Source organism: Enhydra lutris, unplaced genomic scaffold (assembly GCF_002288905.1).
Source record: "Enhydra lutris kenyoni isolate GAN:26980312 unplaced genomic scaffold, ASM228890v2 scaffoldscaffold59, whole genome shotgun sequence".
Classification (NCBI taxonomy): Eukaryota; Metazoa; Chordata; class Mammalia; order Carnivora; family Mustelidae; genus Enhydra; species Enhydra lutris.
This window is the reverse complement of record NW_019154143.1, coordinates 3,602,695-3,630,109: the sequence shown is the minus strand read 5'-3', so window position 1 is coordinate 3,630,109 and position 27,415 is coordinate 3,602,695. Positions and strand designations below refer to the sequence as shown.

The 27,415-nt window shown below is 38.2% G+C and overlaps 1 protein-coding gene across 1 annotated transcript; it reads right to left on the bottom strand.

Moving 5' to 3' along the window:
• Positions 1 to 10,653: 10,653 nt before the first annotated feature.
• Positions 10,654 to 27,087, bottom strand: LOC111158482 (family with sequence similarity 98 member A). The gene is made up of 8 exons (XM_022520525.1): positions 26,925 to 27,087; positions 23,294 to 23,442; positions 20,188 to 20,322; positions 16,575 to 16,759; positions 15,491 to 15,571; positions 14,827 to 14,943; positions 12,560 to 12,727; positions 10,654 to 12,471 (listed from the first exon to the last, which is right to left on the bottom strand). Exons 1-8 carry the CDS (start codon positions 26,975 to 26,977, stop codon positions 11,806 to 11,808), a joined length of 1,554 nt encoding a protein of 517 aa, XP_022376233.1. The 5' UTR covers positions 26,978 to 27,087; the 3' UTR covers positions 10,654 to 11,805.
• Positions 27,088 to 27,415: the final 328 nt, after the last annotated feature.

The window sequence follows — 27,415 nt, the reverse complement described above, 5'->3', positions numbered from 1 at the left end:
TGGGTTAAGCTGCTGCCTTCAGCTCAGGTCATGATCCCAGAGTCCTGGGATCAAGTCCCGCATCAGTCTCCTTGCTCAGCAGGGGGCCTGCTTCTCTCTCCGCCTCTGCCTGCTTGTGTGCTCGCTCTCTCTCTGTCTCTCTCTCTCTCTCTCTCTGACAAATAAATAAATAAATAAAATCTTTAAAAAAAGGAAAGAAAAAAAAGAAGGCCTTAAAGAAAGAAAAAAAGAAAAAAAAGAAGGGCTATCCTCACTATTACCTAACATTGCTTTGAGAAGTATTAGGTAATACAAATAGAGAAAAACATCTTTGATTTGATAGGGTTATCAATTTTTCTTCTTTTTTTTTTTTTGGTAAACTTTTTTCTTTCTTTCTTTCTTTTTATAGGTTTAATTTATTTGACAGAGAGAGAGAGGGAGCAAAAGCACAAGCAGATGGAAGAGCAGAGGGCTAGGGAGAAGCAGACTCCCCGCTGAGCAGGGAGCTGGACATGAGGCTCGATCCCAAGACCCTGGGATCATGACCTGAACTGAAGGCAGCTACTTAACCCACCAAGCCACCCAGGTGCCCTGGGGATATCAACATTTAAAAGTAGGTAAAATCATTATTATGATATGACTCTATTTTTAGAAACCCAAAAGAATCGACTGAAAACTTACTACAACAAAAAAATCAATAAGGTAGTTGGATATTAAAGACAGAAATAATTTTCCTGAATACAGACAGCAATATGGAGATCTAACAAGATAAAAGACCTCATCTGTGAGTGACAGAAAGAAGTTAAGATATCAAGGAAAAAACTTAATAAGAAGCAAGCAGGGGCATTTGAGTGGCTCAGTTGGTTAAGCATCTGACTGTTGATTTTGGCTCAGGTCATGATCTCAGGGTCCTGGGACTGAGCCCAGTGTTAGGCTCTGCACTCAGCACACAGTCTGCTTGAGATCTTGAGATTCTCTTTTTCTCTTTTTCCCATTTATGCACTCTTTCTCTCAAATAAATAAACAAATAAAACCTTAATAATGATTAAAAAAAAAAAAAGAAAACAAGCAAACACAACTTTAATATGCTTCCAAGAAACATGAAAGAAGATTGAAATGAATGGAAGGGATATTTCCTTTTTTGGATAAGAAGAAAACATCATGAAATTTCAGTTTTCTGTCACCTGGATGGCTCGTCAGTTAAGCGTCTGCCTTGGGCTCAGGTCATGATCCCAGGGTCCTGGGATCAAGTTGATGTCAGGCTCCCTGCTCTGCAGGGAGTCTGCTTCTCCCTCTGCCCTCCCCCAACTGGCACTCTCTTTCTCTCTCTCCTTTAAAAAAAAAAAAAAAAAGATTTTGGTTTTCTTCAAATGAAACTTTGAATTTCTTACTGCAATCCGTAAAAAACTCTAAGAGGAGAAACGTTTTTTTTTACATTAACATATTGATTTTGAAGTTCATGGGAGGAAATAACAAACATGAATAGCTAGGCAGTATCTGAAAAAGACTAATGAGTGAGTACAAATTAGCTCCATCAGATACTGAAACATAAAGTAAAACAATATTACAAGGGTATGAATTGACAGATAAAGAATAGCAAGTCCAGAAATAGAAGAAGCAATATGATAATTATGATAATTGAGTATATGATAAATAGGCATCTCATATCATTTCAGAAAATATTCAGTAAAATAATTTGGGACAAGTGGGCAGCAAGCTTAAAATACATTTTGATTTATAGATCAAAACTTACACCACAATGATTTCCAACTGAATGAAAGATGTAAATGGAAAAAAATCAAACCATATTATAAACTATGGGATAAATATTTTAAATTATGATCTGGATAGGGAAAGCCTTTTTTTTTTTAAGATTTTATTTATTTATTTGAGAGAGAGACAGTGAGAGAGAGCCTGAGCGAGGAGAAGGTCAGAGGGAGAAGCAGACTCCCCATGGAGCTGGGAGCCCGATGCGGGACTCGATCCCGGGACCCCGGGATCACGACCTGAGCCGAAGGCAGTCGTCCAACCAACTGAGCCACCCAGGCGTCCCAGGGAAAGCCTTTTTAAGTATGACACAGTACACAGAGCTACAAGTACATTAAGATGAATTAACATTCCAGGTTTCAAATAAAAAGGGCAAAGGAACTGAACAGATAATTCGTGCCAAAAGAAATCCAGAGCACACAATACGTTACCCTCCTCACTATAAAGAAATATAACTTAAAACTACACTGTAATAATGGTTTCACTCATCAGACTCAAAAAATTTAAATACTTCCTTGGCATGTGTGTGGGAAAGTAGACATTCAATTCACACATCACTCTTGGGAATGTAAATTTGCGGAACCTTGATGAAGACTGTTTTGGCAACATCTGTCAAAATTCGACGTGGATTTCCTTTTTGACCTAGTAATTCAGTGTCTGGGAATGTATCCTAAAGCTGATGATAGATAGTAACAATCGCAGTCATAGCAGCAGCTAATACAGCATTTACTCTACACCAGGCATCATTCTAAGTAATTTCTGTATATGGCCATTCACTGACTGACTCTCTGCAGTAACCTGAGTTCTTATCAATGAGAAGCTTGAGGCACAGAAAACTTAACAGGCCCAATCAAACCCCAACCATACAGGTCAGATCAGGCTCTTGCTTGTGGCCTCTCAAGATAGACTTGGACACAAGAGAAGTAAAAATGAGGAGGGTAACTTACTGCATGCCGTCATTTATGTATAAGTGGAGGGAAAAAATGAATATATTCTCTGTATATGTTTAAAATATTTCTGAAATATATCTCTGTATATGTTTAAAATACACACCCCTAACAAATTAGATGTCTGTTATGGGGAGGAGGAGTAGGGGAGGACTGTGTGGCAAAGGGATGGAATTGAGGAGACTTCACTGAATAACTTCATTCTGCATTTTGAATTTTGAGCTATGTATTATCTATTCAAAATTAGTAAGATTTTTTTTTAGAAATTCCAAATTTAGCATTCTTTTCAGTACAACACACCATCACTCTTGATTTTTCCATAGCTAAAAAAGACCCCAGAAGGAGTGTTCTGTACACCCCAATGATAGTAGAGATTATATTCTCAAGAAGAGGCTTGTCTTGTGCACAATATGCAGACAGCTATTTCTGGTGTAGGACACTGCACTATTAGTGAAGTAGTCCTCATACATACATACATGAAGATATTTACCAGTTAGTGGTCCTTAAGCCTTTCTGCTCACCTGAACATTTTTAGGTTTAAATATAAAATGTTTCATTGTAAATTTAAATATTCCTTGGTTGCTATAAAATGAAATGAGCACTGACTGTGATAGGAATAAAGATCTCATGACATGATTTGGTAAAACAGGTTCTAACTATCTTATTGGATAAAGACCTCTGAATCTGAAAGAAATCATTTAACATTTCTTTAAGTTTTATCCAATGTATCTTAATAGATTTCATTTTTATAAAATAGTCCAGTTACATTTAAAGGAATCCATATAACTAACCAATACTCTTTTGGTTGCTCTGAATTCAGAATATCCCCAGACAGGCCAATTTGATCCTTAAGGGAAATAAGTACAAAGGGATTTAGAGGGCTGGAATGCTTTAAACAGGTGTTAAAGGAGGCTTCCTTGAACCAATATATCTTACGGTCTCTGTGTTTGGTATCCAAAAGAATTTATATCTAGCACAATTTGCAAGAGGAAGATGTCAGAGGTGTATCGTGGACTTTTTGTTGGTTTGCTAGTTTGTTTTTTGGCAAAGTGGAAAAAGTGGTTTTCTCATCTAGTTTTGGGAAAGAGTATTTGTGGAAGATGAGGATTGGGAATTCATTCCCTTGCTTAGAGCAATCCATTCAAGTAGCATTTCCCTTGCAATGACTGCATATTCTTGCCAATTCCATTTTGGAAAACCCTATGCCATATCAGAGGCATCATCTGACCTTATTTTACCATGCTCTTGATTTTTTTTAAAAAGTGCCCAAATAGAATATTTGACAGATATTTAATAGGAATGATCCTTCTAATCTTCACCTCATTCCTTTGTTGCAAAGCTGCTCTGCTCCACACAAATGCACAAGAAAAGATCCTCTTATCAGACAAAAACTAGAATCAAGAAACAAAAGGATGCATAGAAGATTGTCGATCATAGATTCTGTACATATATGGGATATCAAGCTACTTTAGGCTGTTTTGAGGTTTTAATAAGGAGAACTGAATGCTATGAACTTCTTTGCAACATTTATTCCAAACCTGAACCAGGAAGGGAAGAGAGTCTCCCTAAGGTTCTGTTTATCGTTTTCCTGAGTAGTAATTATTGACAGTAGCTGAACACTGAGTGCATATTATGTACCATACACCATGGAGGGCATTTTATATAGATTGTCACTTAATCTGCACAGCTATTCTATGAAGGCGTACAGATTGGGAGGTAATGGCTTGTGCGCTAGAGTTCTGAATCCAGATCACCTGTCTCCTGGTGCTCTAAGTGAATTGTTAGGCAAGTATTTGTCGTATCCACACATTGCTTTTTAGTTTTAATATGGGTACACATTTCATTGCCCTAGTTTGTTACGGAGAACTGTCTCTGGGGGAAACATGCTTGCTTTTTTTTTTTAAATTAACATATAATGTATTATTTGTTGCAGGGGTACAGGTCTGTGATTCATCAGTCTTACACAATACACAGCACTCACTATAACACATACCCTCCCTAATGTCTATCTCCCTGCGGCCCCATCCCTTCCACCCTCCCCGACTCCAGCAACCCCCAGTTTGTTTACTGAGATTAAGAGTCTCTTAGGGTTTGTCTCCCTCTCTGGTTTCTTCTTGTTTCATTTTTTTCCTCTCTTCCCCTATAATCCTGTCTTGTTTCTCAAGTTCCTCATATCATTGAGATCATACAATAATTATCTTTCTCTCATTGACTTATTTTGCTTAGCATAATACCCTCTAGTTCCATCCATGTTATTCCAAATGGTAAGATTTCGATTTTTTTTTTTTTTTTGCTGGCTGCATCATATTCCATTGTATATATGTACACATCTTCTCTATCCATTCATCTGTAGATGGATATCTAGGCTCTTCCCATAGTTTGGCTATTGTGGACGTCACTGCTATAAACATTGGGGTGCAGGTACCCCTTCAGATCACTACCTTTGTATCTTTGGGGTAAATCCTTAGTGCAATTGTTGGGTTGTAGGGTAGCTCTATTTCCAACTTTTTGAGGAAACTTCACACTGTTTTCCAGAGTGGCTGCACCAGCTTGCATTCCCACCAAGACTGTAGGAGTGTTCCCCTTTCTCCACTTACTCGCCAACATCTGTTGTTTCCTGGCTTGTTAATTTTAGCCATTCTGACTGTTGTGACATGGTATCTCACTGTGGTTTTGATTTGTATTTCCTTGATGCCGAGTGATGCTGAGCACTTTTACACATATCTGTTGGCCATTTGAATGTCTTCTTTGCAGAAATGTCTGTTCATGTCTTCTGCTCATTTCTCCATTGGATTGTTTTTTGGGTGTTATATTTGATAAGTTCTTTATAGATTTTACAGATTTTGCATACTAGCCCTTTATCTGATATGTTATTTACAAACATCTTCTCCCATTCTGTCGGTGGTCTTTGGTTTTGTTGACTGTTTCCTTTACTGTGCAAAAGCTTTTGATCTTGATGAAGTCCCAGTAGTTCATTTTTGGTCTTGCTTCCCTTGCCTTAGGTGATGTGTCTAAGAAGTTGCTACAGCCAAGGTTGAAGAGGTTGCTGCCTGTGTTCTCCTCAAGGGTTTTGATTGATTCCTGTCTCACATTGAGGTCTTTCATCCATTTTGGGTCCATTATTTGTGTGTGGTGTAAGGAAATGGTCCAGTTTCATTCTTCCGCATGTGGCTGTCCAATTCTCCCAACACCATTTGTTAAAGAGACTGTTCTTCCAATGGACATTCTTTCCTGCTTTGTTGAAGATTTGTTGACCGTAGAGTTGAGGGTTCCTTTCTGGGCTCTCTATTCTGTTCCATTGATGTATGTGTCTGTTTTTGTGCCCGGACCATACTGTCTTGATGATTACAGCTTTGTCATAGAGCTTGAAGTCTGGAATTTTGATGCCACCAGCTTTGGTTTTCTTTTTCAATATTGCTCTGGCTATTCAGGGTCTTTCTTGGTTTCATAAAAATTTTAGGATTATTTGTTCCATTTCTGTGAAAAAGTGGATGGTATTTTGAGAGGGACTGCATTGAATGTGTAGATTGCTCTAGGTGGCATAAGACATTTTTACAATATTGTTTCCTCCAATCCATGAGCATGGAACATTTTTTCATTTCTTTGTGTCCTCCTCAATTTCTTTCATGAGTTTTCTATAGTTTTCTGAGTACAGATCCTTTGCCTCTTTGGTTAGACTTATTCTTTGGTATCTTATGGTTTTGGGGGCAATTGCAAATGGGATTTACTCCTTAATTTCTCTTTCTTCTTATTGTTGGTGTATAGAAATGCAACTGATTTTTGTGCATTGATTTTATACCCTGACTCTTTACTGAATTCCTGTGTGAGTTCTGCAGTTTTGGGGTGGAGTCTTTTGGGTTGTTCACATACAGTATCCTGTCATCTGCAGAGTGAAAGTTTGACTTTTTCTTTGCCTATTCAGATGACTTTTCTTTCTTTCTTTTTGTTGTCTGATTGCTGAGGCTAGGACTTCCAGTACTGTGTTGATCAGCAGTGGTGATAGTGGACATCCCTGCCACGTTCCTGACCTTAGGGGAAAACTTCTCAGTTTTTCCCCACTTAGAATGATATTCGCTGATGGCTTTTATGATATTAAGGTATGTACCCTTTACCCCTACACTGTCAAGAAGGATGCTGTACTTTTCAAATGCCTTTTCTGCATCTATTGAGAGGATCATATGGTTCTTGTCTTTTCTTTAATGTACCACATTGATTGATTTGTGGATGTTGAACTAAACTTGCAGCACAGGAATAAATCCCACTTGGTTGTGGTGAATAATCCTTTTAATGTACTGTTGGATCCTATTGGCTAGTATTTTGGTGAAAAGGAAACATACTTTCCATTACTTTTGTTTTTCCATGGTAAGCACTTAACTAACAGGGTAGGAGGCAACTGTTCTCAGCACTGGAAGATTTAAAACTATTGTTATCTCATGATCATTGTAAATGAGATTACAAAATAGCTCACCTTAAGGTTGGGATTTACTTTCTACTTGTTTCATTAAGATTTTTTTTCACTAATCTCTGATAATTGAAGATCAGTTAGAATGAAACAAATTTCTCTGTAGTTTATAAATGAGGTTGATTTGTGATTGATCTTCTATACCCCACAACTGGTCTCCATTGAGAAAGAGGGTTCTGAAGCAGGAATGCCTTAGGAAACATTAGAGCCAGTGCTGATTAAGGCTGTGGTGAGTGCCGGAAACTATGCAAAACTGGGAGTAAACCCATCTGTTCTGAGGAATTGTTTGTACTTTTCACAACTTTTCCCCATGAAAATCTAATTTATCTCAACCATCTTGTAAATACCTCATTTTAAAAAAAGGCATTAAGGTATAATCAATGAAAGATAGGATTGCTTTGAATTCCTAGAGAACTATGCAGTTGACTATCTTGGGTTCTTGTGGATATTAACTTCTATTTTCTTGAAAATTTCCTTGCCTTTTCGTAACCTCTCAGAATACACTTCATCCCATTAAGCTTTACATTATTATTTTACTCTGTCCTTCTCTTCCAGTGAAGCTTCTGGAAAGTCTAAACTTACTTTCATGTCTTTCCTTCCTTAAATTCCAGTAAGCTGGCTTTAGTTTATTCCGAAAGTTCTATTGAAAAGATCACAAGATGTAATGGATATTTTGCTGAATCTCTGTAGCATCTGGAATTGTTGGTTACTGAGCTCTGGAGCCAGATGGCTGGGTTTGGTTTCAGCTCCCTGCTTACTGGCTACGTGGATGTGGACAGTCTACTCAACCATCCTGGGCTTTATTCTATGTGTCAAACTGGGGTAACACAAGGCTCTTGAAGTGTAGCAGACTACTGCCCTTACTACTAAACCTAGATTCCCATGCTGCTCTTGATTTCCTCTTGCTTCTGTGACCCTGCTCCATCAGCCTTTAAATGATTCCCCAAGATCTTATCATTGGTTTGGTGCTCTGTCCCCTTCTTGGGTAATTTAATACAGAATCACTATTCTGATTATTCCAATGCAAATCACTGGATGCCGATCATTCCCAAATCTGTCTCCAGACATTTCTCCAAGTTTCAGGTTGAAATCATCCCCCATCCCTGTCATTATATACAATAGTTTAAGCTCTATGCTTCTGATTCCAGTCTTTGTCTCTCCTTAAATTTATTCTCCTCTGGCCAATGATTTATATAGAATCCAGGTCTGACCATGTTGCATACCCTGGTATACTGAGGTACATAAACCAGGTAGAGCCTCCTATTAACCAGCCTCTACCACCTTTCCAACTTCTGCCCATTTCCATTTCATATGAGCAATACTGAACACTGCTACCTTAGGTCCCTGGCATAACTTTCATTTTTTCTTATTTTATGCGATAATTATTTGTTTCTGGGTCTGCACATTTTCCAAGACAAGACTTTCTAACTTACCTTTGTATTTTTTAATGTTTCCCCTCAAATTCCTGGGGAACATGTGAAAAAAATGTTTTACTCCAGTTCCATCCCAGTCTCTTCATTTACATTTAGTGGGAAGAAAAGGATATACTGGGGAAGTACTCATGCCAACAGCTGTGTTTATGCAACATCTTTACCAACATACTTTTACAGGTGACTAAAAGTATCTGAAGTAAATGAGTGAGTTCAAACACTGACATGCATATCTGCTTTCATCAGGGGTTTGAACTGTGGGCATATGTTAATGGATCCAAATGTGGAAATGGAGCACTGAACAAAAAGAGCAGGAAAAAAAGGACATTTTATATACAACATTAGGTGACCCTGTGATGTATTTTTTAATTAAACCCAATGGCCCTATTAAAATTAATCAAATACCATTCAAAGTACTTGAGAGTTAAATTATATACATACATTCAAAAACTATTTTCAAAAGGGTATAATACAGGTAAATAATACTTCATATTCACTATTTCACCTACCAGGAAGGTAGGTAGGGCACTACCTAAAATAAAAAGAATACAAGTGATTTGGGAAGTGGGAAGACAGGTTAGGTATACATAGAAATGATTTCAAATGCTTTCCCTTAGCAAGAATTTATTTAATTCTTCTATGTCCAGCACAGTTGGACACTAGCTCAGTTTGGATCCAGAGCAAGAAATGAAAATGATAGTGGCATCTCTCTGATAATTTTCATAGAGAATGTTGACATCCTGTCTTAGTTCCTGGTATAGGGAAGAAGCAAAGCACTAACAACAGGTACTGTTTTTCTCAATCTGTCCAAGTAATAGCATTTTAAGATTTCATAGACCAAATATTCCCTAAAATTTTTGTTTTCCTGTTTCTCCAAGAAATTCCCACATTCCCAGTAAGTTCTTACTTACTACAAGTTAAAGTTAAGAATGTGTGTAAAATCACCAGACACATTCTACACAAAATTTAAGAACTTTATTTTGATATAATAACAAACTAACTGGTGGTTTGAAATCCTATCTGAGAACTTAATTTGTGTCAAAAGAGGAGAGACTAAGAGACAGTTCTTTTTTGGGATTATAATGGGGGGAAAAATTCTAGTTTGCAACAGTAAATGAAATGCAAATTTGAGCCATCATGGAGAAATGTATAATTTGCTTGCTTATATGTGCAAATTTGAAAAGCAATGTATTAACCATGAAAATAAATCAATTATATTTGTCAAAAGAATGAAACATATTCATTAGCTATATTGTGGAGTCTTTGGTTACAAAACAGATTAAAGCAAAAGCTAAGGTAAAGGTGAATACATTCTAAGATAGGAAACCTTGTCAATTTTATCTCTAATAGGAAACTCCTATACATACTAAACATATTTAACAGCATGGAGATTAATACAACTTTCAAGACAGACCTTAAAATCTTTAATAATAAGAAAAAGTATTTTAAATTTTCTTCAAGTTTGAACATTTTAGAATGGGGAAGCCTAGCCAAAAAAATCTAATATACAAGTAAAATTAACAAAATGATCAAGGCAGGCTTTCAACTTGGTTTTTAGGTACCAAAAGAATGTGCTTATCTCAATAGCAAATAGAATATTACTATTCTATGGTAAGACATGACTTGATTCTTTACTCTAAAAGGCCTAAATTAGTAGGAAAAGGAAATACTATTTCTGTTTTTACAAACATATTTTTAACTCACTTCCTTTTAAGAGAAATGTCCCTCATTCTTAGGAAAAAGGGAGAAACAAAACCAAAAACCATGCTGAAAGATTAGGGTCATTAATTTAGCTTTGTCTAATACATTGTGTAACAACAGCTACACCCAGTGGCCAGAAATGAGTAGTGAAGTTTTGCAGCTATAATGTTATGGTAAAAGGTAAATTTAGAAATAGGGATTTTTCGATTTATTTACGGTTGTAGGGTAAGGGTTATCTTTCATTACAAATTGTTCTAAAGAAACACTCAAGAATTTGGGGGGGGGGCAGATGCCTTGGCTCATAAGCTTGAAACAACTTGAAACATGAGCTCAGTTTTTAGAAGTAGCTAAAATAAAACTCAAACCAGAGAGAGAACATACAGATACTTTATTGCTCACCTTTCACACAAAGCACACCTCCAGCCATTTTCTTTCACAGCTTGACAATGTTTATGTATACAAAAACCCAGCAAGAAGCTTCATGTCGGTTTCAGTAAAGGAGAATGTAAAACATCAACTCAGCCAGGCTTCTGTTTTCTGCAGCAATAATAAAGGGCCTCCTGCACTAAGCAAAAATCTGTCCTCTTACTTGGTAGTGCATTTCTTCCATTACAAAAAAAGTCTCCTGCCCAAGGCAAACTAACTTGTGTTTGCTGAGCCAGTGGTATTAACTCGTGCATAAAACAAATTTCAGTTTGCTGTTTCTTCTAACAGATTTCAAGTAAAAATAAGGTTTAAGGAGGAACTTGTTTTGAATGGATGCAGGTCAGTCTGAATTGCTATACTATATAAATGCCTACATGTACTATAGGTTCACAACTTAGTTTTTGCTTTTATAATCTTTACGGATTTTGGCCATGTTCAAGGTTTTCAGAATTGAGCATATGGTACAGTATTCCATCAAAAGGATAAGGCTACTGAATGTGCTATCTGCAGAAGAGCTCATTTAATAGGAACTGACTTAAGAGTCTATCATGAAGCAAATGTGGCATAACCTCTCTGAATAAAAAGCCAATCAGGGCAGAACTGTGCTTGGAAAATAGGTGTTAGAATACTTTCAGGAAAACACATACAAATGGACTGTTAATATGAGGAAAGTTTCCTAGCTGAAAATCTAAAAAAATCTAGGAGAATCCTCATTTCCAAAAAACCCCTTTTTGAAAACTTATTCAAGTAATTTCTTCCCAAAAAAGTATGCATGTTCTGACTGTGGAATTAGTCTACTGGTCAGTTAAAGGCAATTTTAATTACCTTTTAAAAAATTCTTTATATAAAGGAGATGTTGTACGTGTTTCTCAAACAAACTTCATTATGTAAGTCCTTTAAAAAAAAAAACAAAAACAACAAACCCACAAACAAACCCAACTGAACTGAATGAAGACCTACAAATACGTATCCCAAGCAGGAATCTGCCTGCCACCTGTGGGCTCACATTAATTCAAAATTGATGCTGGACTCAGGATTCTGAAACTAAGTTTCTATTACTTGAGCTCTAGCAAAAGTATAAGGTTTTGTAGCCTCAACTAGTATAATGTCTTCCCTGTCCAAATCCAGAATGATTATACTGATAACCTCCATGCTGGAAGTGCTGTTCAAATTGCCCCCCTTGGTGATAATTCTGGCTCCCCCTCCCCCCCCAACCTCCTCCCTGGCCTCCACGTCCACCTCGGCCTCCGCGACCCCCTCTCCCTCCACGACCACTGCCTCGATCATTATGGTGCCCACCATCTTGGTATCTATTGTCCTGCTGATATCCACCACCCTGGTATCCACTTCCTGTATATGTTGATGTTTGGAAGCCACCATAACCACCGCCTTGATAGCTACCACTGTGGCCACCACCATGATAGCCACCTGGCTGGAAACCCGAATCTCGATAACCACCATCTTGGTAGCCACCTCCTCCTCCACTCCCTCCATCTGTCCAGCCTCCTTGATGTTTATTTCCTCTTCCTCCCCCTCGGCTACCATGGTCGTAGCCACCACGTCCACCTCTCCCTCCTCCTTGTTCATGACCTCCTCGTCCTCCATATGAGGAATGTTCATAACCACCTCTCCCTCCTCCTCGGCCTCCTGCTTGCTGCTGGGGGCCATCTTGCCTTTTCTGCCACGGTGGCATCTCTGGAGGTGGAGGTTCAATTTCATTGGGTCTACCTCCTCTGTCAGGCACCCTGCCCATCAACACCTATGGGATAAGAAAACTATTTTAAACTACTGTATTTTATAAATAGAAATGAATGTATCTGAAAGAAAATTAAAGGTACTTCAATCACCTTATTGATGGCACAGGCAGTCTTTTCTCTTATAGAGCCACTGCTTGTCCTTAAAATCTTCGACAAGTCTTGTCTTGCAGCCAAAAGGTGGGCAACAGAAATAGTACTTTTAGGAGACAAAACTGAACGTTTTGGCTGATAAACCTTTGCTAATTTCTCTGTCTGACTCTGTTGAAACAAAGTGTTCAAAGACAAAAGTCAATTTTCAAAATGACAACACTGTTTTTTTGTTTTTTTTTAATTTAAGAGAGAATGAGAGCTAGAGAGAGAGGGGGCATTCTTTCTTTTCTTTTTTAAAAAGATTTTATTTGAGAGCGAGAAAGGGAATGAGAGGAGAGCGGTCAGCAAGAGAAGCAGACTCCCTGCTGAGCAGGCAGCCTGATGTGGGACTGGATCCCAGGACTCCAGGATCATGACCTGAACCGAAGGCAGTTGCTTAACCAACTGAGCCACCCAGGCGCCTTACAGAGGGAGAGGGCATTCTTATAGAGGGAGAGAGAGAGGGAGAGCAGACTCCCCATTGAGCAGGGAGCCCAGTGTTGGGCTCAATCCCAGGACCCCGGGATTACGACCCAAGCTGAAGGCAGACGCTTCATCAATGGAGCCACCCAGGTGCCCCAGAAACATTGATATTAAATAAGCTAAAGACTCCCAAAATGTCTGATAATAATAGTTATTAGGCTTAAGATGGGCAGATAAAAGTTATACTCACCATTGTTCCTACCTAGTCAAGAAATACCCTAAGACACAGCTGTGAAGAACCACAGTATTACTGCCTCACTTGCTGCACAGTATCAAGTAGACAGTTTTTTAGCTAAGAGGTGCAGACTCTTGTTTTTGAATGATTGTTTCTATCAAAGATAACATAGGAAAAGGACAGCTGTTTCCTACACAACGGCCACAGGAGAGAACAATTTGCTCCTGGTGTTGCTACTGACTAGCTGTGAGATCTCAGACAAAGCCTCCCATTTACTGGTCTTCAGTTGTTTTGTTTTTCACTTGCAAAATGAGGGGAGTTAAGACTGATCTCTAACACCCTTTTCCAACACTGAAATATTGTAATTAGGTAAATACCTTCCCGAACAATTTTGCAGCCAAACAGGGCTGTGCCAAGGATTAAAGATTTTAGGTGAAAATAACATTATTTAGGAGAACTACATAGGGCACCTGGGTGGCTCAGTTGGTTGGGTGACTGCCTTCGGCTCAGGTCATGTCTCCAGAGTCCCGGGTTCGAGTCCCACCTGGGGTTCCCAGCTCTGCAGGGAGTCTGCTTCTCCCTCTGACCTCCCCTCTCAAGCTCTCTCTCCCTCTTAAAAAAAAATAAAATCTTAAAAAACAAAAAAACTACATAAAAATTTTTTGGGGAGTCAAAAAAAAAATCTGTTTTCAAACATGAATGCACTATTAAGGGAACATATAATACACAAATGGACCAACCTCTCCATAAATTCAAGGATTAATTCCATTTCAGGGTCCTAAGGATGTGAAGTCATTTGTACCAATTACTTTCTGCTCACTGATCATATAGTAGATACTTAATAAATACCTGTTGAATGACCAAGATCTTTACCTGGATTATCTCAACTAGTCTTAAGTAAAACTGAAGTCTTACTAGATTCTCCAATTCTCTATAAATATTTAGTAATATCTGGTCTTGCTAAATCCAGTATTTCTAATTTTAATTAGCAAATGAAACTGTTAGCTTTAAGTATAGTAAATGAGTAATATAAAAATTGTTTTAGTGAAAAAAAAATTATTTTAGTGATATTTAGTCTTTTAGTGATTTTCAAATACTCTGTTTCTCTTACAAGTAAGTCCTCCCAGTAGGGTCTAAAAGATATCACTTTGTTAAAAAATATTAAAAAGTGAAAAATAATGTTTTCATTATTCCTGGAAGGCCGAAAGAATTGCTACTCAACAACTCACTGAAGACAACTTCCTGTGTGTCTCCTATGCATTTCTCTTTAGTTTTCACTGTATCTAACCTGTGCTATGAATGTTTAAGTCTCATGTCTATAAATATTCTGCACTTTAAAAATATTTACTATGGGGTGCCTGGGTGGCTCAGTGGGCTAAGCAGAAGCCTTTGGTTCAAGTCATGAACTGAGGGTACCGGGGATGGAGCAGTAAATCATCAGGCTCCCCGTTCTGAGGGAGTCGGATTCACCCTCTCCTTCTGCCCCTCCCCCCAGCTTGTGTACTTATACAGCTTGTGTATTTATAAATAAATAAATAAATAAATAATAAATAAAATATTTAATATGTACCTTAGCTCTGTCAGACCAGCCAAAAGACTGGACAGTGACATCCAAACGTTTTATTAGCAGCTTTCTCCGAACTTCATATTCATTGGCTATGGCTTGGTTAATTGCTTCTATCTTTTCCTAAAAAGGAAATGTGAAAGACCAGTTAGAATTTAAATGTGCCTGACACACTGTTTCAAAAGGGCAGAGACCGTGTCTCTTTTATTCATAACTGATTCCCTAGCACTTAACACAAAACAATTTACTTAATATACTACTAAAAGTTATTATAAGTTGATTAAATAATAGGCTAAATAATGCCTCAAAACATAATAAAGATTAAGTAGAGAATTCTTATTTAGCCTTCCCATAATTTGCCTTGTGAAGTTGAGCCCAATGACGTTTTTGGCTTGAAGGCAACCCATCTGGCAATTAAAAACATACTGAACTTCAATTTATTTTGACCAGCTTTGTGAAATATTTACAAATTATGAGGTAAGTGTTTCTAACCTTCCACAAATAAAATTATTCTGAATAAATCTTCAGATTCACAAAAATGGAGTCTAAGAATGTCCACCTAGGAAACTACATATTGGAAAACATAACCTCAACAGCACAAACTGTGTCAACATCATGAGATAGGTTAAGTGGTTCTTTACCAAGAGTACTCAAGATGACTGCTACTCACCCAGTGGGCTGGTCCCATTGGCTTCTTCAATAAAGGCTTTCCCACATGGTTAGGTGGAACTTTTGCTAATGTCTCCTTTAACTGACACAAACACATAAATGAATGAATAAACAAATCTAAAAGTACAACATATCCTCCTCATCTTCCCAATTCCCATCATATCTTGCCATCAAAAGAAGATTCCTGACAGAGGCAAAGGTGGAGGATGTTTTGAAATGTACAGGACCCACATGATAAAGACACTCACTTGTCCCACTCCTCACGTGCCTAAGGAAGCATGATTCCTTCACTGTACCTAGAACAGTGCCTGACAACAGTAGGCACTCAATGTGTATTTGTTGAATGGATGAATGAACACACAGAAAAATATGGACTATGGATACAGTGCTGCTCCCCTGTAGAGTTCAGCCAAATTTGTGCATCATGGTGTCCATCTACCCCACAATGCAAATGTACCAATTCTTGGAGTCCAGCAGATATGCATACAGAGAGTAACTCTGCTATAATAAATATCATTCTTATAGTCATTAATTTATTAAAGTTGCTTATTCCTAGTCAATTATATTTAAAAAAACCTCTTAACTATTAATGTGTGGCATAAAAATAATTCTGACTTATTTTCACATACTAGATTATGTTAGTAGTCAATAAACCTAGTTTGCCAATTGAAACATAAGATTCAAATGACTGGATTAAAAACCAAAAACATTTACATCCCATTCTGTCCAGTCAATGAAAAGAGGGTGGTAACATTTAATGATCGAGTACTTAAAAATTGCATCAAAGTTCAATGATAAGATTTTAAAAAGGACTTAAGTCTTCATTCCTTTTACATTATACCTAGCTTATTTCAGCTTATAAATCAAAGTGTAAATTTTCCTTTTTGAAAAAGAAACATGCTAACAAGTTAAAAAAAAAATACTAATTTCTCTTTAAGGTATTGAGGATTTAAAACCCAAAACTCATTTAGTACAATGAATAATAAGCACATCAGGTTCCCATTAAGAGAAATTAACTTGCTTCATTTCAAACAAATGTAGGACTATGCCTTTAATACACTACAATCTGGTACTAAAGGTCTTACTTTTTTTTCAATCCCGCTGAAGAATTGGAACATAGTTATATTGGCTGGAGGTTTGGACATTCCTAGAGCAATACATATGCCTTTCAACTCTTGAAAGACCTCACTACCGCCTCCTTCTTGAGCTTTTTTTGGAGGAGTATTCACACAGAGCATTCTGGCAGCTTCTAGTTCTGAGATGAGGTATGCTGAAGTAAACAAAATAAGATTTCAAAATGAGATACAGCTACAGTTAATAATCATAAGTCTGGAGTCACAACTCTATAGACCTAATGATACGTAACTTTTAAAGCTGCAAGAATGGATAAAAACAAGAAAAGAAAACCATTTTTACCTGCAAATGACATAACATATAAACTGGTTCTGTAATTCAGGTATTTAATCAATATATGTTTAAAGGGTAATTTATAAATAAGTGATTCTTCTTTGAAACCAAAGCATCAAGGTAGATCACATCTAAAAATCTGGATTCTTATAACCCACTATTTAGGAACTCCAGAACAGGGGTTGGCATCTGTTAACAACTTTACAAAAGGTGGAAGGTAGCCAACTTCAGCAACAGTTGGAACCGGTTTTTATTGTTTACTTCTCACCACTGACATGCACCAGTGATACAACTCTCTTGTTCTCTTACCTTCCAATACTTAGGCAGTCTGTTCAGAATGGCATAAAATATTTTCAAGTGGTCAAAACTTAACTTACAAAAGGGGGAAGACACGAAACTCCCCAAAGCTCCTTTCTCATGGCTTCCAGTAGCCTAATGCCACCCTCTCTGTTTAAAGAAAACTTTTCTTTCATCTATAAAAGACTCTTCTCGGTATTCCCTTTCTTCCTACCTTCCTCACTCTCCCCCCCACTCCTGAAAAATAGTATCAACAAAACCTTCTAATCTTTTCTTAACAGAAAATATCAATGATATCAATGTCATCCCCTCATGTGTTGATTCCAGCCAGGCATAATGACAGCTGCAGTCTGCTTCAGGTAACTGAGGGTATAAACATCCAATCTTATTCCTTTAACTTTAAAATTTTTATGAAAGGACATTTAAATTTTTATGAAAAATGGTTAAAGGGATCTCAGGACTTCAGGTTATGTGACAAAGTGAGACCCTTCTGATAACATTAGAATGATAGCTTTGGAAAAAATATTTTCTGGGCTCTTAAGTCCTATTAAAAGTTCAAAAGAATGATCAGCTTGAGTATCTCATTTCCTACACCTAAGGTGCAATGCTAGAACAATAAATACAGCTAAGTTTCTGCAAAGGTCACTCTAAATGGCTTTGATAAAATCTTAGTGTGTTCCGTATAGCGAACTATAGGAGTTAAAAGATCAAAAAAGTAAAACACCACTGTCATGAAAATAACCACTGTTTTTCTAAAGATTTTACTGGAACTTTAACACACTCATTTCCATAATCTTTATGGCTAGTATATGCTACAATAGTGGAAGTTAAGCAGTTGTGACAAAGACCCTATGGCTCACAAAGCTGAAAATATTTACTGTCCCAACCTTTAAAGAAAAAGTTTGCCAACCCTTGTTCTAGAAAATCATATGATTTAATAAACTGGTTCTCTAAATTTGGGACCACATTAACTCAGGCATCCACAAAATTAGTTCACCAATACAATACAATTACCATCAAAAAACATTATCTCTTACTGATGTGTTCAAAGTACCAGGAAGGACACTGGAGATATAATATAAAGCAAATAAAACAGATGATCTCTACTAACAATCTAGTTAGGAATAAAGAATATACGCATTCACGATGAGTAATTCTTCATCTATTAGGAACTCAGATATCTGACTTTTTTTTTTTTTTTTTTTAACCTAAGGGAAATAATCTGACAACCAGAGAGGCAATAAATAGCCAAAACTTCTTCACCAGACACAAGAGAGTTTTTTAGCCGCCCATTCAAAGACTATTCTATTTTACTGACAATTCAATGAGATTGGTTATTTTCCCCCTTGGAACAACATACTAAAAGATTCAAATCAGTAAGGTAAAGTGTGCTGGAGAAATAAGTGAAATTATAGCATCAAAAGGTGACAACTGATACTTGGAAAGATGAGAAATATTTATACAGAGAAAATAAGAGAATGAGCACATAAATACTAGCACGACAGAGAATACAAACTAAGGGAAACATTTTAAAAGGGAAACAGCCAAAAGCAAAGAAAAAGAGAAGTGAATAGTGTACGTGTCCATGAATTCCAAGAGCAGCATAACCTTTAGTTGGTTTTAGTCATTCAGTTGAGAAGCAAATAGTTGTGTATTACTGAGGCGATAAATTATTAAAGTCTTATAAATTGTAACCCCAAATCCAAAATAATAGGGCAGTCCTTTTAAGTAACAGGAAGGAGTCAGAGGCATTTTATAAAGATTCATATTCAAAGTGGCCTTTGTAAGTCGGAACACTAAACAGGCCAAACTCTGAGCTCCTTGAAAGAAATTAGTTATTCATGGTTGTTAGCAAGTTTTCCATGAAATTCTTATCTTCCTATGTAAGATAACATATCCTGAGTGCCAAATACTAGGTTTTGGTAAGCAGTGTTACAAAGGAAGAATGAGTGAGTACACTGTGGCTGAGCCAGTTACAGAAATCACACAATCTGAAGGATACTGAATGCATGCGTAAGAACAACATGCGGCAATTTCAGTATTTAAAGCAGTGTCTGACCTATGTATCCACCTCCCGTCCTCCACAATCATTCAACAAAGGGGAAATTATGTTAAGTGACTCTGGAATAACGCGGTGCCTCGGTATAATGGCAATGAATATATTTTCTTTTTTTTTTTTTTTAAACTGAAACTTCAAAATGGGAGCTGTCTCGTTTTTCCGAAACCAGTACAGTTGGAAAGACAGTATTTTAAAAATCCTCTGTACTGTGTTTGTCATATAAGAACTATAATATTCATTTAACCAAAGCTTATTCTGAATGTGTCTCAGACTGCTATAAAAATTCTGAGTTAAGACTATTGGTTGTGGTTGCTGGAGAGTTCATTTAAGGCAATAAAGTTTGTGAGTTTACTTACTGTTTTTCGGGGTGAAGAAAGAAATAGTAGTTAGTATATAAAAAACATGGAAGGAAAGAATTTTCATAACAATTTACTTCCCAGAATGATCAGTAAGCACAGGAACAATTCAAATACTATTCTAGAAAATTTTACACTGTAATTTTGATATATTTACAAACAAAACCAAAACCTCCAAACAATTACCCAACCACAAAGAAATATCCACAATATAAAACACTTTAATTTTACTAAAAAATCTTCATCATTCCCACACTACCTTCCTAGTCTATTTTAAAATGTGTTTCCAGTCTAGAATGCTAAGGTTTAATGATCACACACTTGAACCGTGGCGCTAACTTTGGTCATATTAGGTGACGCACAACAGTACCAGCAAAGTTAAATGATAGAAGAGTAGAAATTATGAAACAATGCTGCTACCAGTGCACAGGCCCTCCACTAGCTCTAAGTTGGAAATGTAATAGTTTTCTTTAAGAAGCATTCTGAAATAAATCCATAATGAAATAGTGTAACAGTTTATTAGTCAAAGAAAACATGAATAAAAAAATAATAGCTACATTCTAGTAGCCATGAACTTACTGAGCAAAAGGAGGCAGTTCTTCTGAACGAGAAGGCGCTTGGTCACATCCCCAGATGTCAGTGATAGATATGGACAGTTCATCTCCCCTAGTAGCCCACTCACCTCAAGCTGGAATTCTTCAGCTTCACTTGGGCCTTTTAAGAATTAAAATAACCTTAATAAAAATGACTTTTTCCCATTAGCATAAAAGTTATATACAAATGGAGAGTTTTAATAGTATTTTCCTAGCACAAGTTACTTTACTAATTCATCCTTTCTCACACCACTGCCAATTTTCTTAAGAAGTTTTCATTACAGGGGCACCTGGGAGGCTCAGTGGGTTAAAGCCTCTGCCTTCAGCTCAGGTCATGATCTCAGGGTCCTGGGATCGAGCCCCACAGTGGGCTCTCTGCTCAGCAGGGAGCCTGCTTCCCCCTCCTCTCTCTCTGCCTGTCTCTGCCTACTTGAGATCTCTGTCTGTCAAATAAGTAAATAAAATCTTTTTAAAAAAAGTTTTCATTACATAAGTCCCTTACTTGAGAATCTTTAATTATTTCCTAATTTCTACCCATCTAATCTAATAATTTGTTTGCCTTCAAAGATTTCCTCATAACCTCTATGCTTAACCTTCCCACGCACACTGTTATAGTAGTACCTATGACATGTATGTACTAGTTACATTTTACCTCCATACATATTCTATTTGTGCCAGGTCAGTCTCCCCACTGTCCCAAGAACAGTGTTATTTCCACTTCTGTGCCTTCATTTATTTCATGGCTGATATACCCTCTACTTCCCCTTCACCTATCAAATCCCACCTCTCCATCAAAGCCCATTGGCTCCTTGATAAGACCTTCCCCAAGTCCTGTTATACTCACTAATTTCCTCCCCCTGTGAGCTGCAAAGTGAAGCATTTAATTACTGTACTAATCCTCCAGTTTCATTTGTGCCTAATATTCCCACTGAGATTAAAGTTAGCAAATATGACTTGTAGTTCTATATTCCCAAACATGTTAAGTACAGAGTTCATCTTGTGAACCAAGAATAAACAATGTTCCTTCTTCCTTACTATTCTGATGGTTCTCTATCACGCAAGGGCAAAAATTAACTTGACCTCATTTTTTTTTTTTTTAAGATTTTATTTATTTGCAAGAGAGAGCACATTTTTTCTTTCTTTTTTTTTTTTTTTTAAAGATTTTATTTGTTTGCAAGAGAGAGCATGCACTAGAGAGAGCAACTGTGAGCAAGAGGGAGAGAGAGAGAGGGAGAAGCAGACTCCCTGCTGAGCAGGGAGCCTGATGCAGGACTTGATCCCAGCACCCTGGGATCATGACCTGAGCCAAAGGCACTTAATTGACTGAGCCAACCAGGTTCCGTGGGTGCATCTTCTCATCTGTAAAATGGGAAGGCTGTATTATCAATGTTTTGCAAGCTGTTCTGGGGACTCAAATTCCACAGAACTCCTTCAGAAACAGCTGTGGAGGATGAGGAGAGTTGTGTAAGAAGCACTCCCTCTTAACTTAAACTAAACAGGTACACCGTTACCTATTTTGTATGCTGGCGTCTGCATTTTTGTTTGAACAAAGGGGCTCCAGGTTACAAATAGTTGTCATCTATTAAAGGTGTTTTCACAACTTCCTACAATCTCATAAATGTTAGGTCAAGAGGCAGCTCCCAAACTTGACCGCTGGGGTTGAATTCTGGCGGTATCACGTACAAGTTGTGTGAACTCAGGCAGTTTAACCTAGCTGTGCTTCCTTTTTTAACATATAAAAGAGTAATAAAACCAGGGCGCCTGGGTGGCTCAGTGGGTTAAGCCTCTGCCTTCAGCTCAGGTCATGGTCTCAGGGTCCTGGGATCAAGTCCCACATTGGGCTATGTGCTCAACAGGGAACCTGCTACATGCTTCTCTTTCTCTGCCTCCCTCTTTACCTACTTGTGATCTCTTATCTGTCAAATAAATAAATAAGTTCTTTAAAAAAAAAAAAGTAATAAAACCTGCCTCAGGTTTTAAATGACTTAACAAATGGAAGCTGCTTACAACATATTGTTCAATAAATGTAAGCTGCTGCTGTCATTACTGTGACCTGACAGTGTCCTTCGTAATCGGAACTGGCTGCAACTAACATGCACACATTAAATATCCTGAATATGCAAGAAAGTGAGCTCTTCAAAATGGGATTCTGTGCGGGGGGGAAAAAAGGGATTATGTGTATAATTCTCCATGAGGGGAAGTTAACAAGAGAGCATTTTTCTTTGTCTCCTATTGTAGGTTTACCTACAGTAGGAGGAAACCAGATGGTGAAGTGTTGGGTTCCAAGCTTTTGTCTCTTTTGCAGACTCAACAAACTAGTGCTAATACAATAACAACATTGGCAAATACAAAACAGCTCTCAATGCCTTATGAGATTTATCTCATAAATCTGATAGAGCTGCATCTGGTTGTGATAGACCTGACAATACATTCCTAACTTCTTAAGAAAGTGTTCTCTTTCTCCCCATGTATAACAGGAGTATAATGCATTTACTTTACATGCTATATGTACTTTTGGAATCTAAGAAAAACATCCCAATTTCCAATTTTAGCCACTGATTTAAGAACTAACAAGCCAGGGTGCCTGGGAGGCTCAGTGTGTTAAAGCCTCTGCCTTCTGATCAGGTCATGATCTCAGGGTCCTGGGATCGAGCCCCACATCCGGCTCTCTGCTCAGCATGGAACCTACTTCCCCCTCTCTCTCTGCCTGCCTCTCTGCCCACTTGTGATCTCTGTCAAATAAATAAATAAATTAATTTAAAAAAAAAAACAAAAAACTAACAGGCCATGTTTCACAAAGAATGGAAAGTTCATATATGCTATACTTGTCTCCCATTTCTTTATCTCAGTAATGGGTCTTTTCAACCACTACAGTGTTTTAGTACTTGCACAACTATAATCTGTTTTCTCAACTTCCAAAATCACTTTATCTCTGAAAATAATGGAGGAAGAAAGTATTTGGGTTTCTTCATAAATCTTTTTTTTTTTAATTCACAAAAACTTAAAACTTCAGGTTTAGTACTAAAATGTTCAACTGACAATACCCCAATTTTACTTTTATATTTTGTATCTAAAACTGAATGTTTACTTACTGTTAGTTGCTTGCACATTTTCCTCTAATTTACAGAACACTCTTAATTCAGACACCAGCCAAGCACAGAGTTTGGTAAACTCGGGGGAACTGGCTCCAGCAGAGACTGCCTGAGATAGAGCGCCATCTTCCAACAATGGACCCTTGTAACTGGTGAGTAAAAAATTATACTTCAGAATAAAAAAAAAAAAAAAAAAATCACACCTAATATTTTATACAAACACTATATACATATTATTTGTATGAATAAACAATCATTTCACAAGTTACGATAACCACTTTGCAAACTTAAAAATGTAAATAAAATTTATAGAAAACTAAATCTAAAATTTAAATTTTAATCTAATAAAATCTATTAGAAAAATAAGTTACATAACTGCATTTCCACCCTTCAAAATATACATATTTAAGAATTATATATACTACTAAATTATGTCAACTTCTGTACATTATACTGAAAGCTCTTGCTGTACAAAGATTTTCTTAACTGAATTGAATATTAAAACCCCATTAACAAGTAACATACTGTAACATTAACAAGTGATTATACTATAGTTTACGATTTCAGAAATAAAATATAAGTTACCTTTTCTAGAAATTTTTCCAGAAATCAATTAGGTTAGTTTTGTTTTGTTACATTTTTTAAAAGCAAAAAACTTTCCAGTTAATCATTTATTTCCTTTTACCATATTTAATGACAGTTAAAGCTATTAAGACATACTAGTACAAGAGAAATGTCTGGATTAATTTAAAAGATTAGTAATTGCTGGCAAGTTAATGTCTAGGTGAACTGGTGCATCTGAATCCTATTCCTTTGAAAATGATTCAAGCATAATTCTTAAGTATTATTAAATATCCAAACATTCATAAAAGACAATAGTGATATCTAGAATACATCTAGAACTAAAGATCCTGTCATTTTCAGGGTAATTTAAAAATATATATTTTCCAGAAGATTATTTTAACTTTTAAGTGAAATATTGATAAAAAGTTATTGGAGGTGAAACATTAAATATACTTAAGATAATTTGATGTTTGGAAGTATAGAGATGTTAGAGAAATGACAATACTTGATTCTTTTAAAATGCACCTATGTATTTATACACTGAATGGAATGGGAAAAAATCTTACATAAAAAGTGAGATTATTATAGGGGCGCCTGGGGGGGCTCAGTGGGTTAAGCCTCTGCCTTCAGCTCAGGTCATGGTCTCAGGGTCCTGGGATCAAGCCGCTCATTGGGCTTCCTACTCAGTAGGGAACCTGCTTCCTCCCCTCTCTCTGCCTGCCTCTCTGCCTACTTATCTCTCTCACTCTGTCCAATAAATAAAATTTTCAAAAAAAAAAAAAGTGAGATTATATATAGTCTGACATCTAGATTCAAACCACATATAATTAGACACTGCAATAAAGACACAAGGGGCACCTGGGTGGCTCAGTGGGTTAAGCCTCTGCCTTCGGCTCGGGTCATGATCCCAGGTCCTGGGATCGAGCCCCACATCGGGCTCTCTGCTCCACAGGGAGCCTGCTTTCTCCTCTCTCTCTGCCTGCCTCTCTGCCTGCTTGTGATCTCTGTCAAATAAATAAATAAAATCTTAAAAAAAAAAAAAGACACTAGGCCTAGAAATCTCTCTTGTGTTACACATTTATAATTTGTTAGTTTATTCTGTAAGTAGTTACTGAATTCCTACCGTGTGCCGCATTAAAGACAAAAGATAGTCATTTAAAATTCTAGTATTTCTCAGTGAATCCTTTAAAAGTACATGTCGGGGCGCCTGGGTGGCTCAGTGGGTTAAGCCGCTGCCTTCGGCTCAGGTCATGATCCCAGGTCCTGGGTTCAAGCCCCACATCGGGCTCTCTGCTCAACAGGGAGCCTGCTTCCTCCTCTCTCTCTGCCTGCCTCTCTGCATACTTGTGATCTCTCTCTGTCAAATAAATAAATAAAATCTTTAAAAAAAAAAAAAATAAAAGTACATGTCAATTAATTAAGCCTGAATTTTAATGACTGAGTGCCACCAAACTAAGTGGTTAGGCTTAAAATTTATAGCAAAGTTTTCAGAAAATCTGACGGTTTACATTATAACCCATCTTGAATATTTACTTGATTTACAATTACTAAAATAAACTTTTTTTTTTTTTAAAGATTTTGTTTATTGGGGCGCCTGGGTGGCTCAGTGGGCTAAAGCCTCTGCCTTCGGCTCAGGTCATGATCCCAGGGTCCTGGAATCGAGCCCCGCATCGGGCTCTCTGCTCAGCAGGGAGCCTGCTTCCTCCTCTCTCTCTGCCTACTTGTGATCTCTCTCTCTGTCAAATAAATAAATAAAATCTTTAAAAAAGAAAAAGAAAAAAGATTTAAGCACTACCACTTCTTTTCCCAAAAACTTCCATCAGGACAGCAAATGACTTAATGGGCAGATCTGACAACCTGACGGTGTCCCTTCCTAAAGAAAGGTTCCTCCAAAGGTTTCCATGTCATGGAAAAACTTTTGCGGAGGGTTTTGATAAAGGACTTGTCACTTTATAAATATAGCTAGCTAAATCTATCTATCTATATTTTGGACACCATTTACCTGTAGACAAATATTTAATCACACAATTTGTTTCTGGAAACACGGTTGGACCAAGAGGTTCTAAATTCTCATTTTTGGGTTTTTATCTTTTTTTAAAAAAGGTTTTATTTATTTGACAAAGAGGGAGAGAGAGAACAGGAACACAAGCAGGGTGAGTGAGAGAAGGAAAGCAGGCCTCCTGCTGAGCAGGGAGCCCATGCGGGGCTCCATCCCAGGACCCTGGGATCACGACCTGAGCCAAAGGCAGACGCTTAAGGACTGAGCCAACCAGGCGCCCCTAAATTCTCAAGTTTTAAAGAGTACGCTAATCTCAGTGACCCAGTGAGGTAAAAAGCCCTATTTCCAGCTTCTAGGTACTAAATTATGGTTGGGTAATTGTCAGAATAGACGAAATACACAACAAACAGGTAGGGACTTGGTGGCTGAAGATGCCTCATAGAGTAAGGGCTAATGGTGGCTCGACGACGTACTGTGTCACTGTTTAGGAAAACAGCCAGTGAATGGTTCCCATTAAGGTGGTGACAGGTGAGGTGCATAAGAGAGCTGGCTAGCGAACAGAGGCAGACGTGTGGCTCAGAGAAGCCGGAGTGCATGCAGAGATGACTGGGCAAAGGAGATTTTTTGGAGAGAAATGGGGTGGATTAGGAATACGGGCTCAAGAGAGGAGCAGGAAGTTTGGAGGACAACTAGGAAAAAAAGAGAATCAACTTTAGCAACCTCTACAGTGAGGGGGTAAGGCAAGAAGATGGGGAGCAAGACGAGAAGCTCAGGGAGGGGGGTGGCAAGAACCCAGAGCCCAGACAATGACACGCATGACTGACAAACGCTGCGGGTAACTCGGCTGCAGGGAGCACACAGCAGGCCTAGGGTCGTCGCTTTAGGAAAGCCCCGGCCCGGCAGGGCTGACAGTGGACGTGGCATTGGGGTCCCAGAGCCATAAGGAGGAGACAGTCAGGAGCCACCGGGTGCGGCGTGCAGAGGCAGGTGTCCCTGACTGGGGCGGAGGACGTGTTCCCGGGGGCCGGCAGTGTGAGGTTTAGGAGACCCGTACCCTGGCAGTCTTACCCTAGATCTTCCAACGACTCCAAGATGTCAGTCTCCATGAGGTCACACTCCATGCTACTGTGGTATTCAAATTTCCGAGTCGTCAGGGTCCCCTCTTCGCCGGCAACGCGTACACTCGCGCATGCGCTGCTTCCCCGGAACTTCCAAATCGACAGCTGGCGCCTCAGCCGCTGCACTGCGCATGTCCCGAGCGTGCGCAAGAAACTCGGTCCCGCCTGCCGCCCCACCCCTGCCGGCTAAAGGGTTGCCGGGCGGTACCGTCTTACACATGCGTAGTACTGAATAGCGAAGCCGGCGGCCCGAAGAAGGGCAGGAGGACTGGCTGCGTGGCAGATGGGCGTGGGGACTCACACCGAGGGGGAGCGCTCTAACCTCTCTTAATTGGGTGTACGCATGTGCGAATCTTGGGGCGAGGCGGGCGCAGAAAGAGCTTGGGGAGAGGGGGTCTCAAGACGTGGTGGGTGTTGGCTGTGGAAACGGAGTCTCCGGAT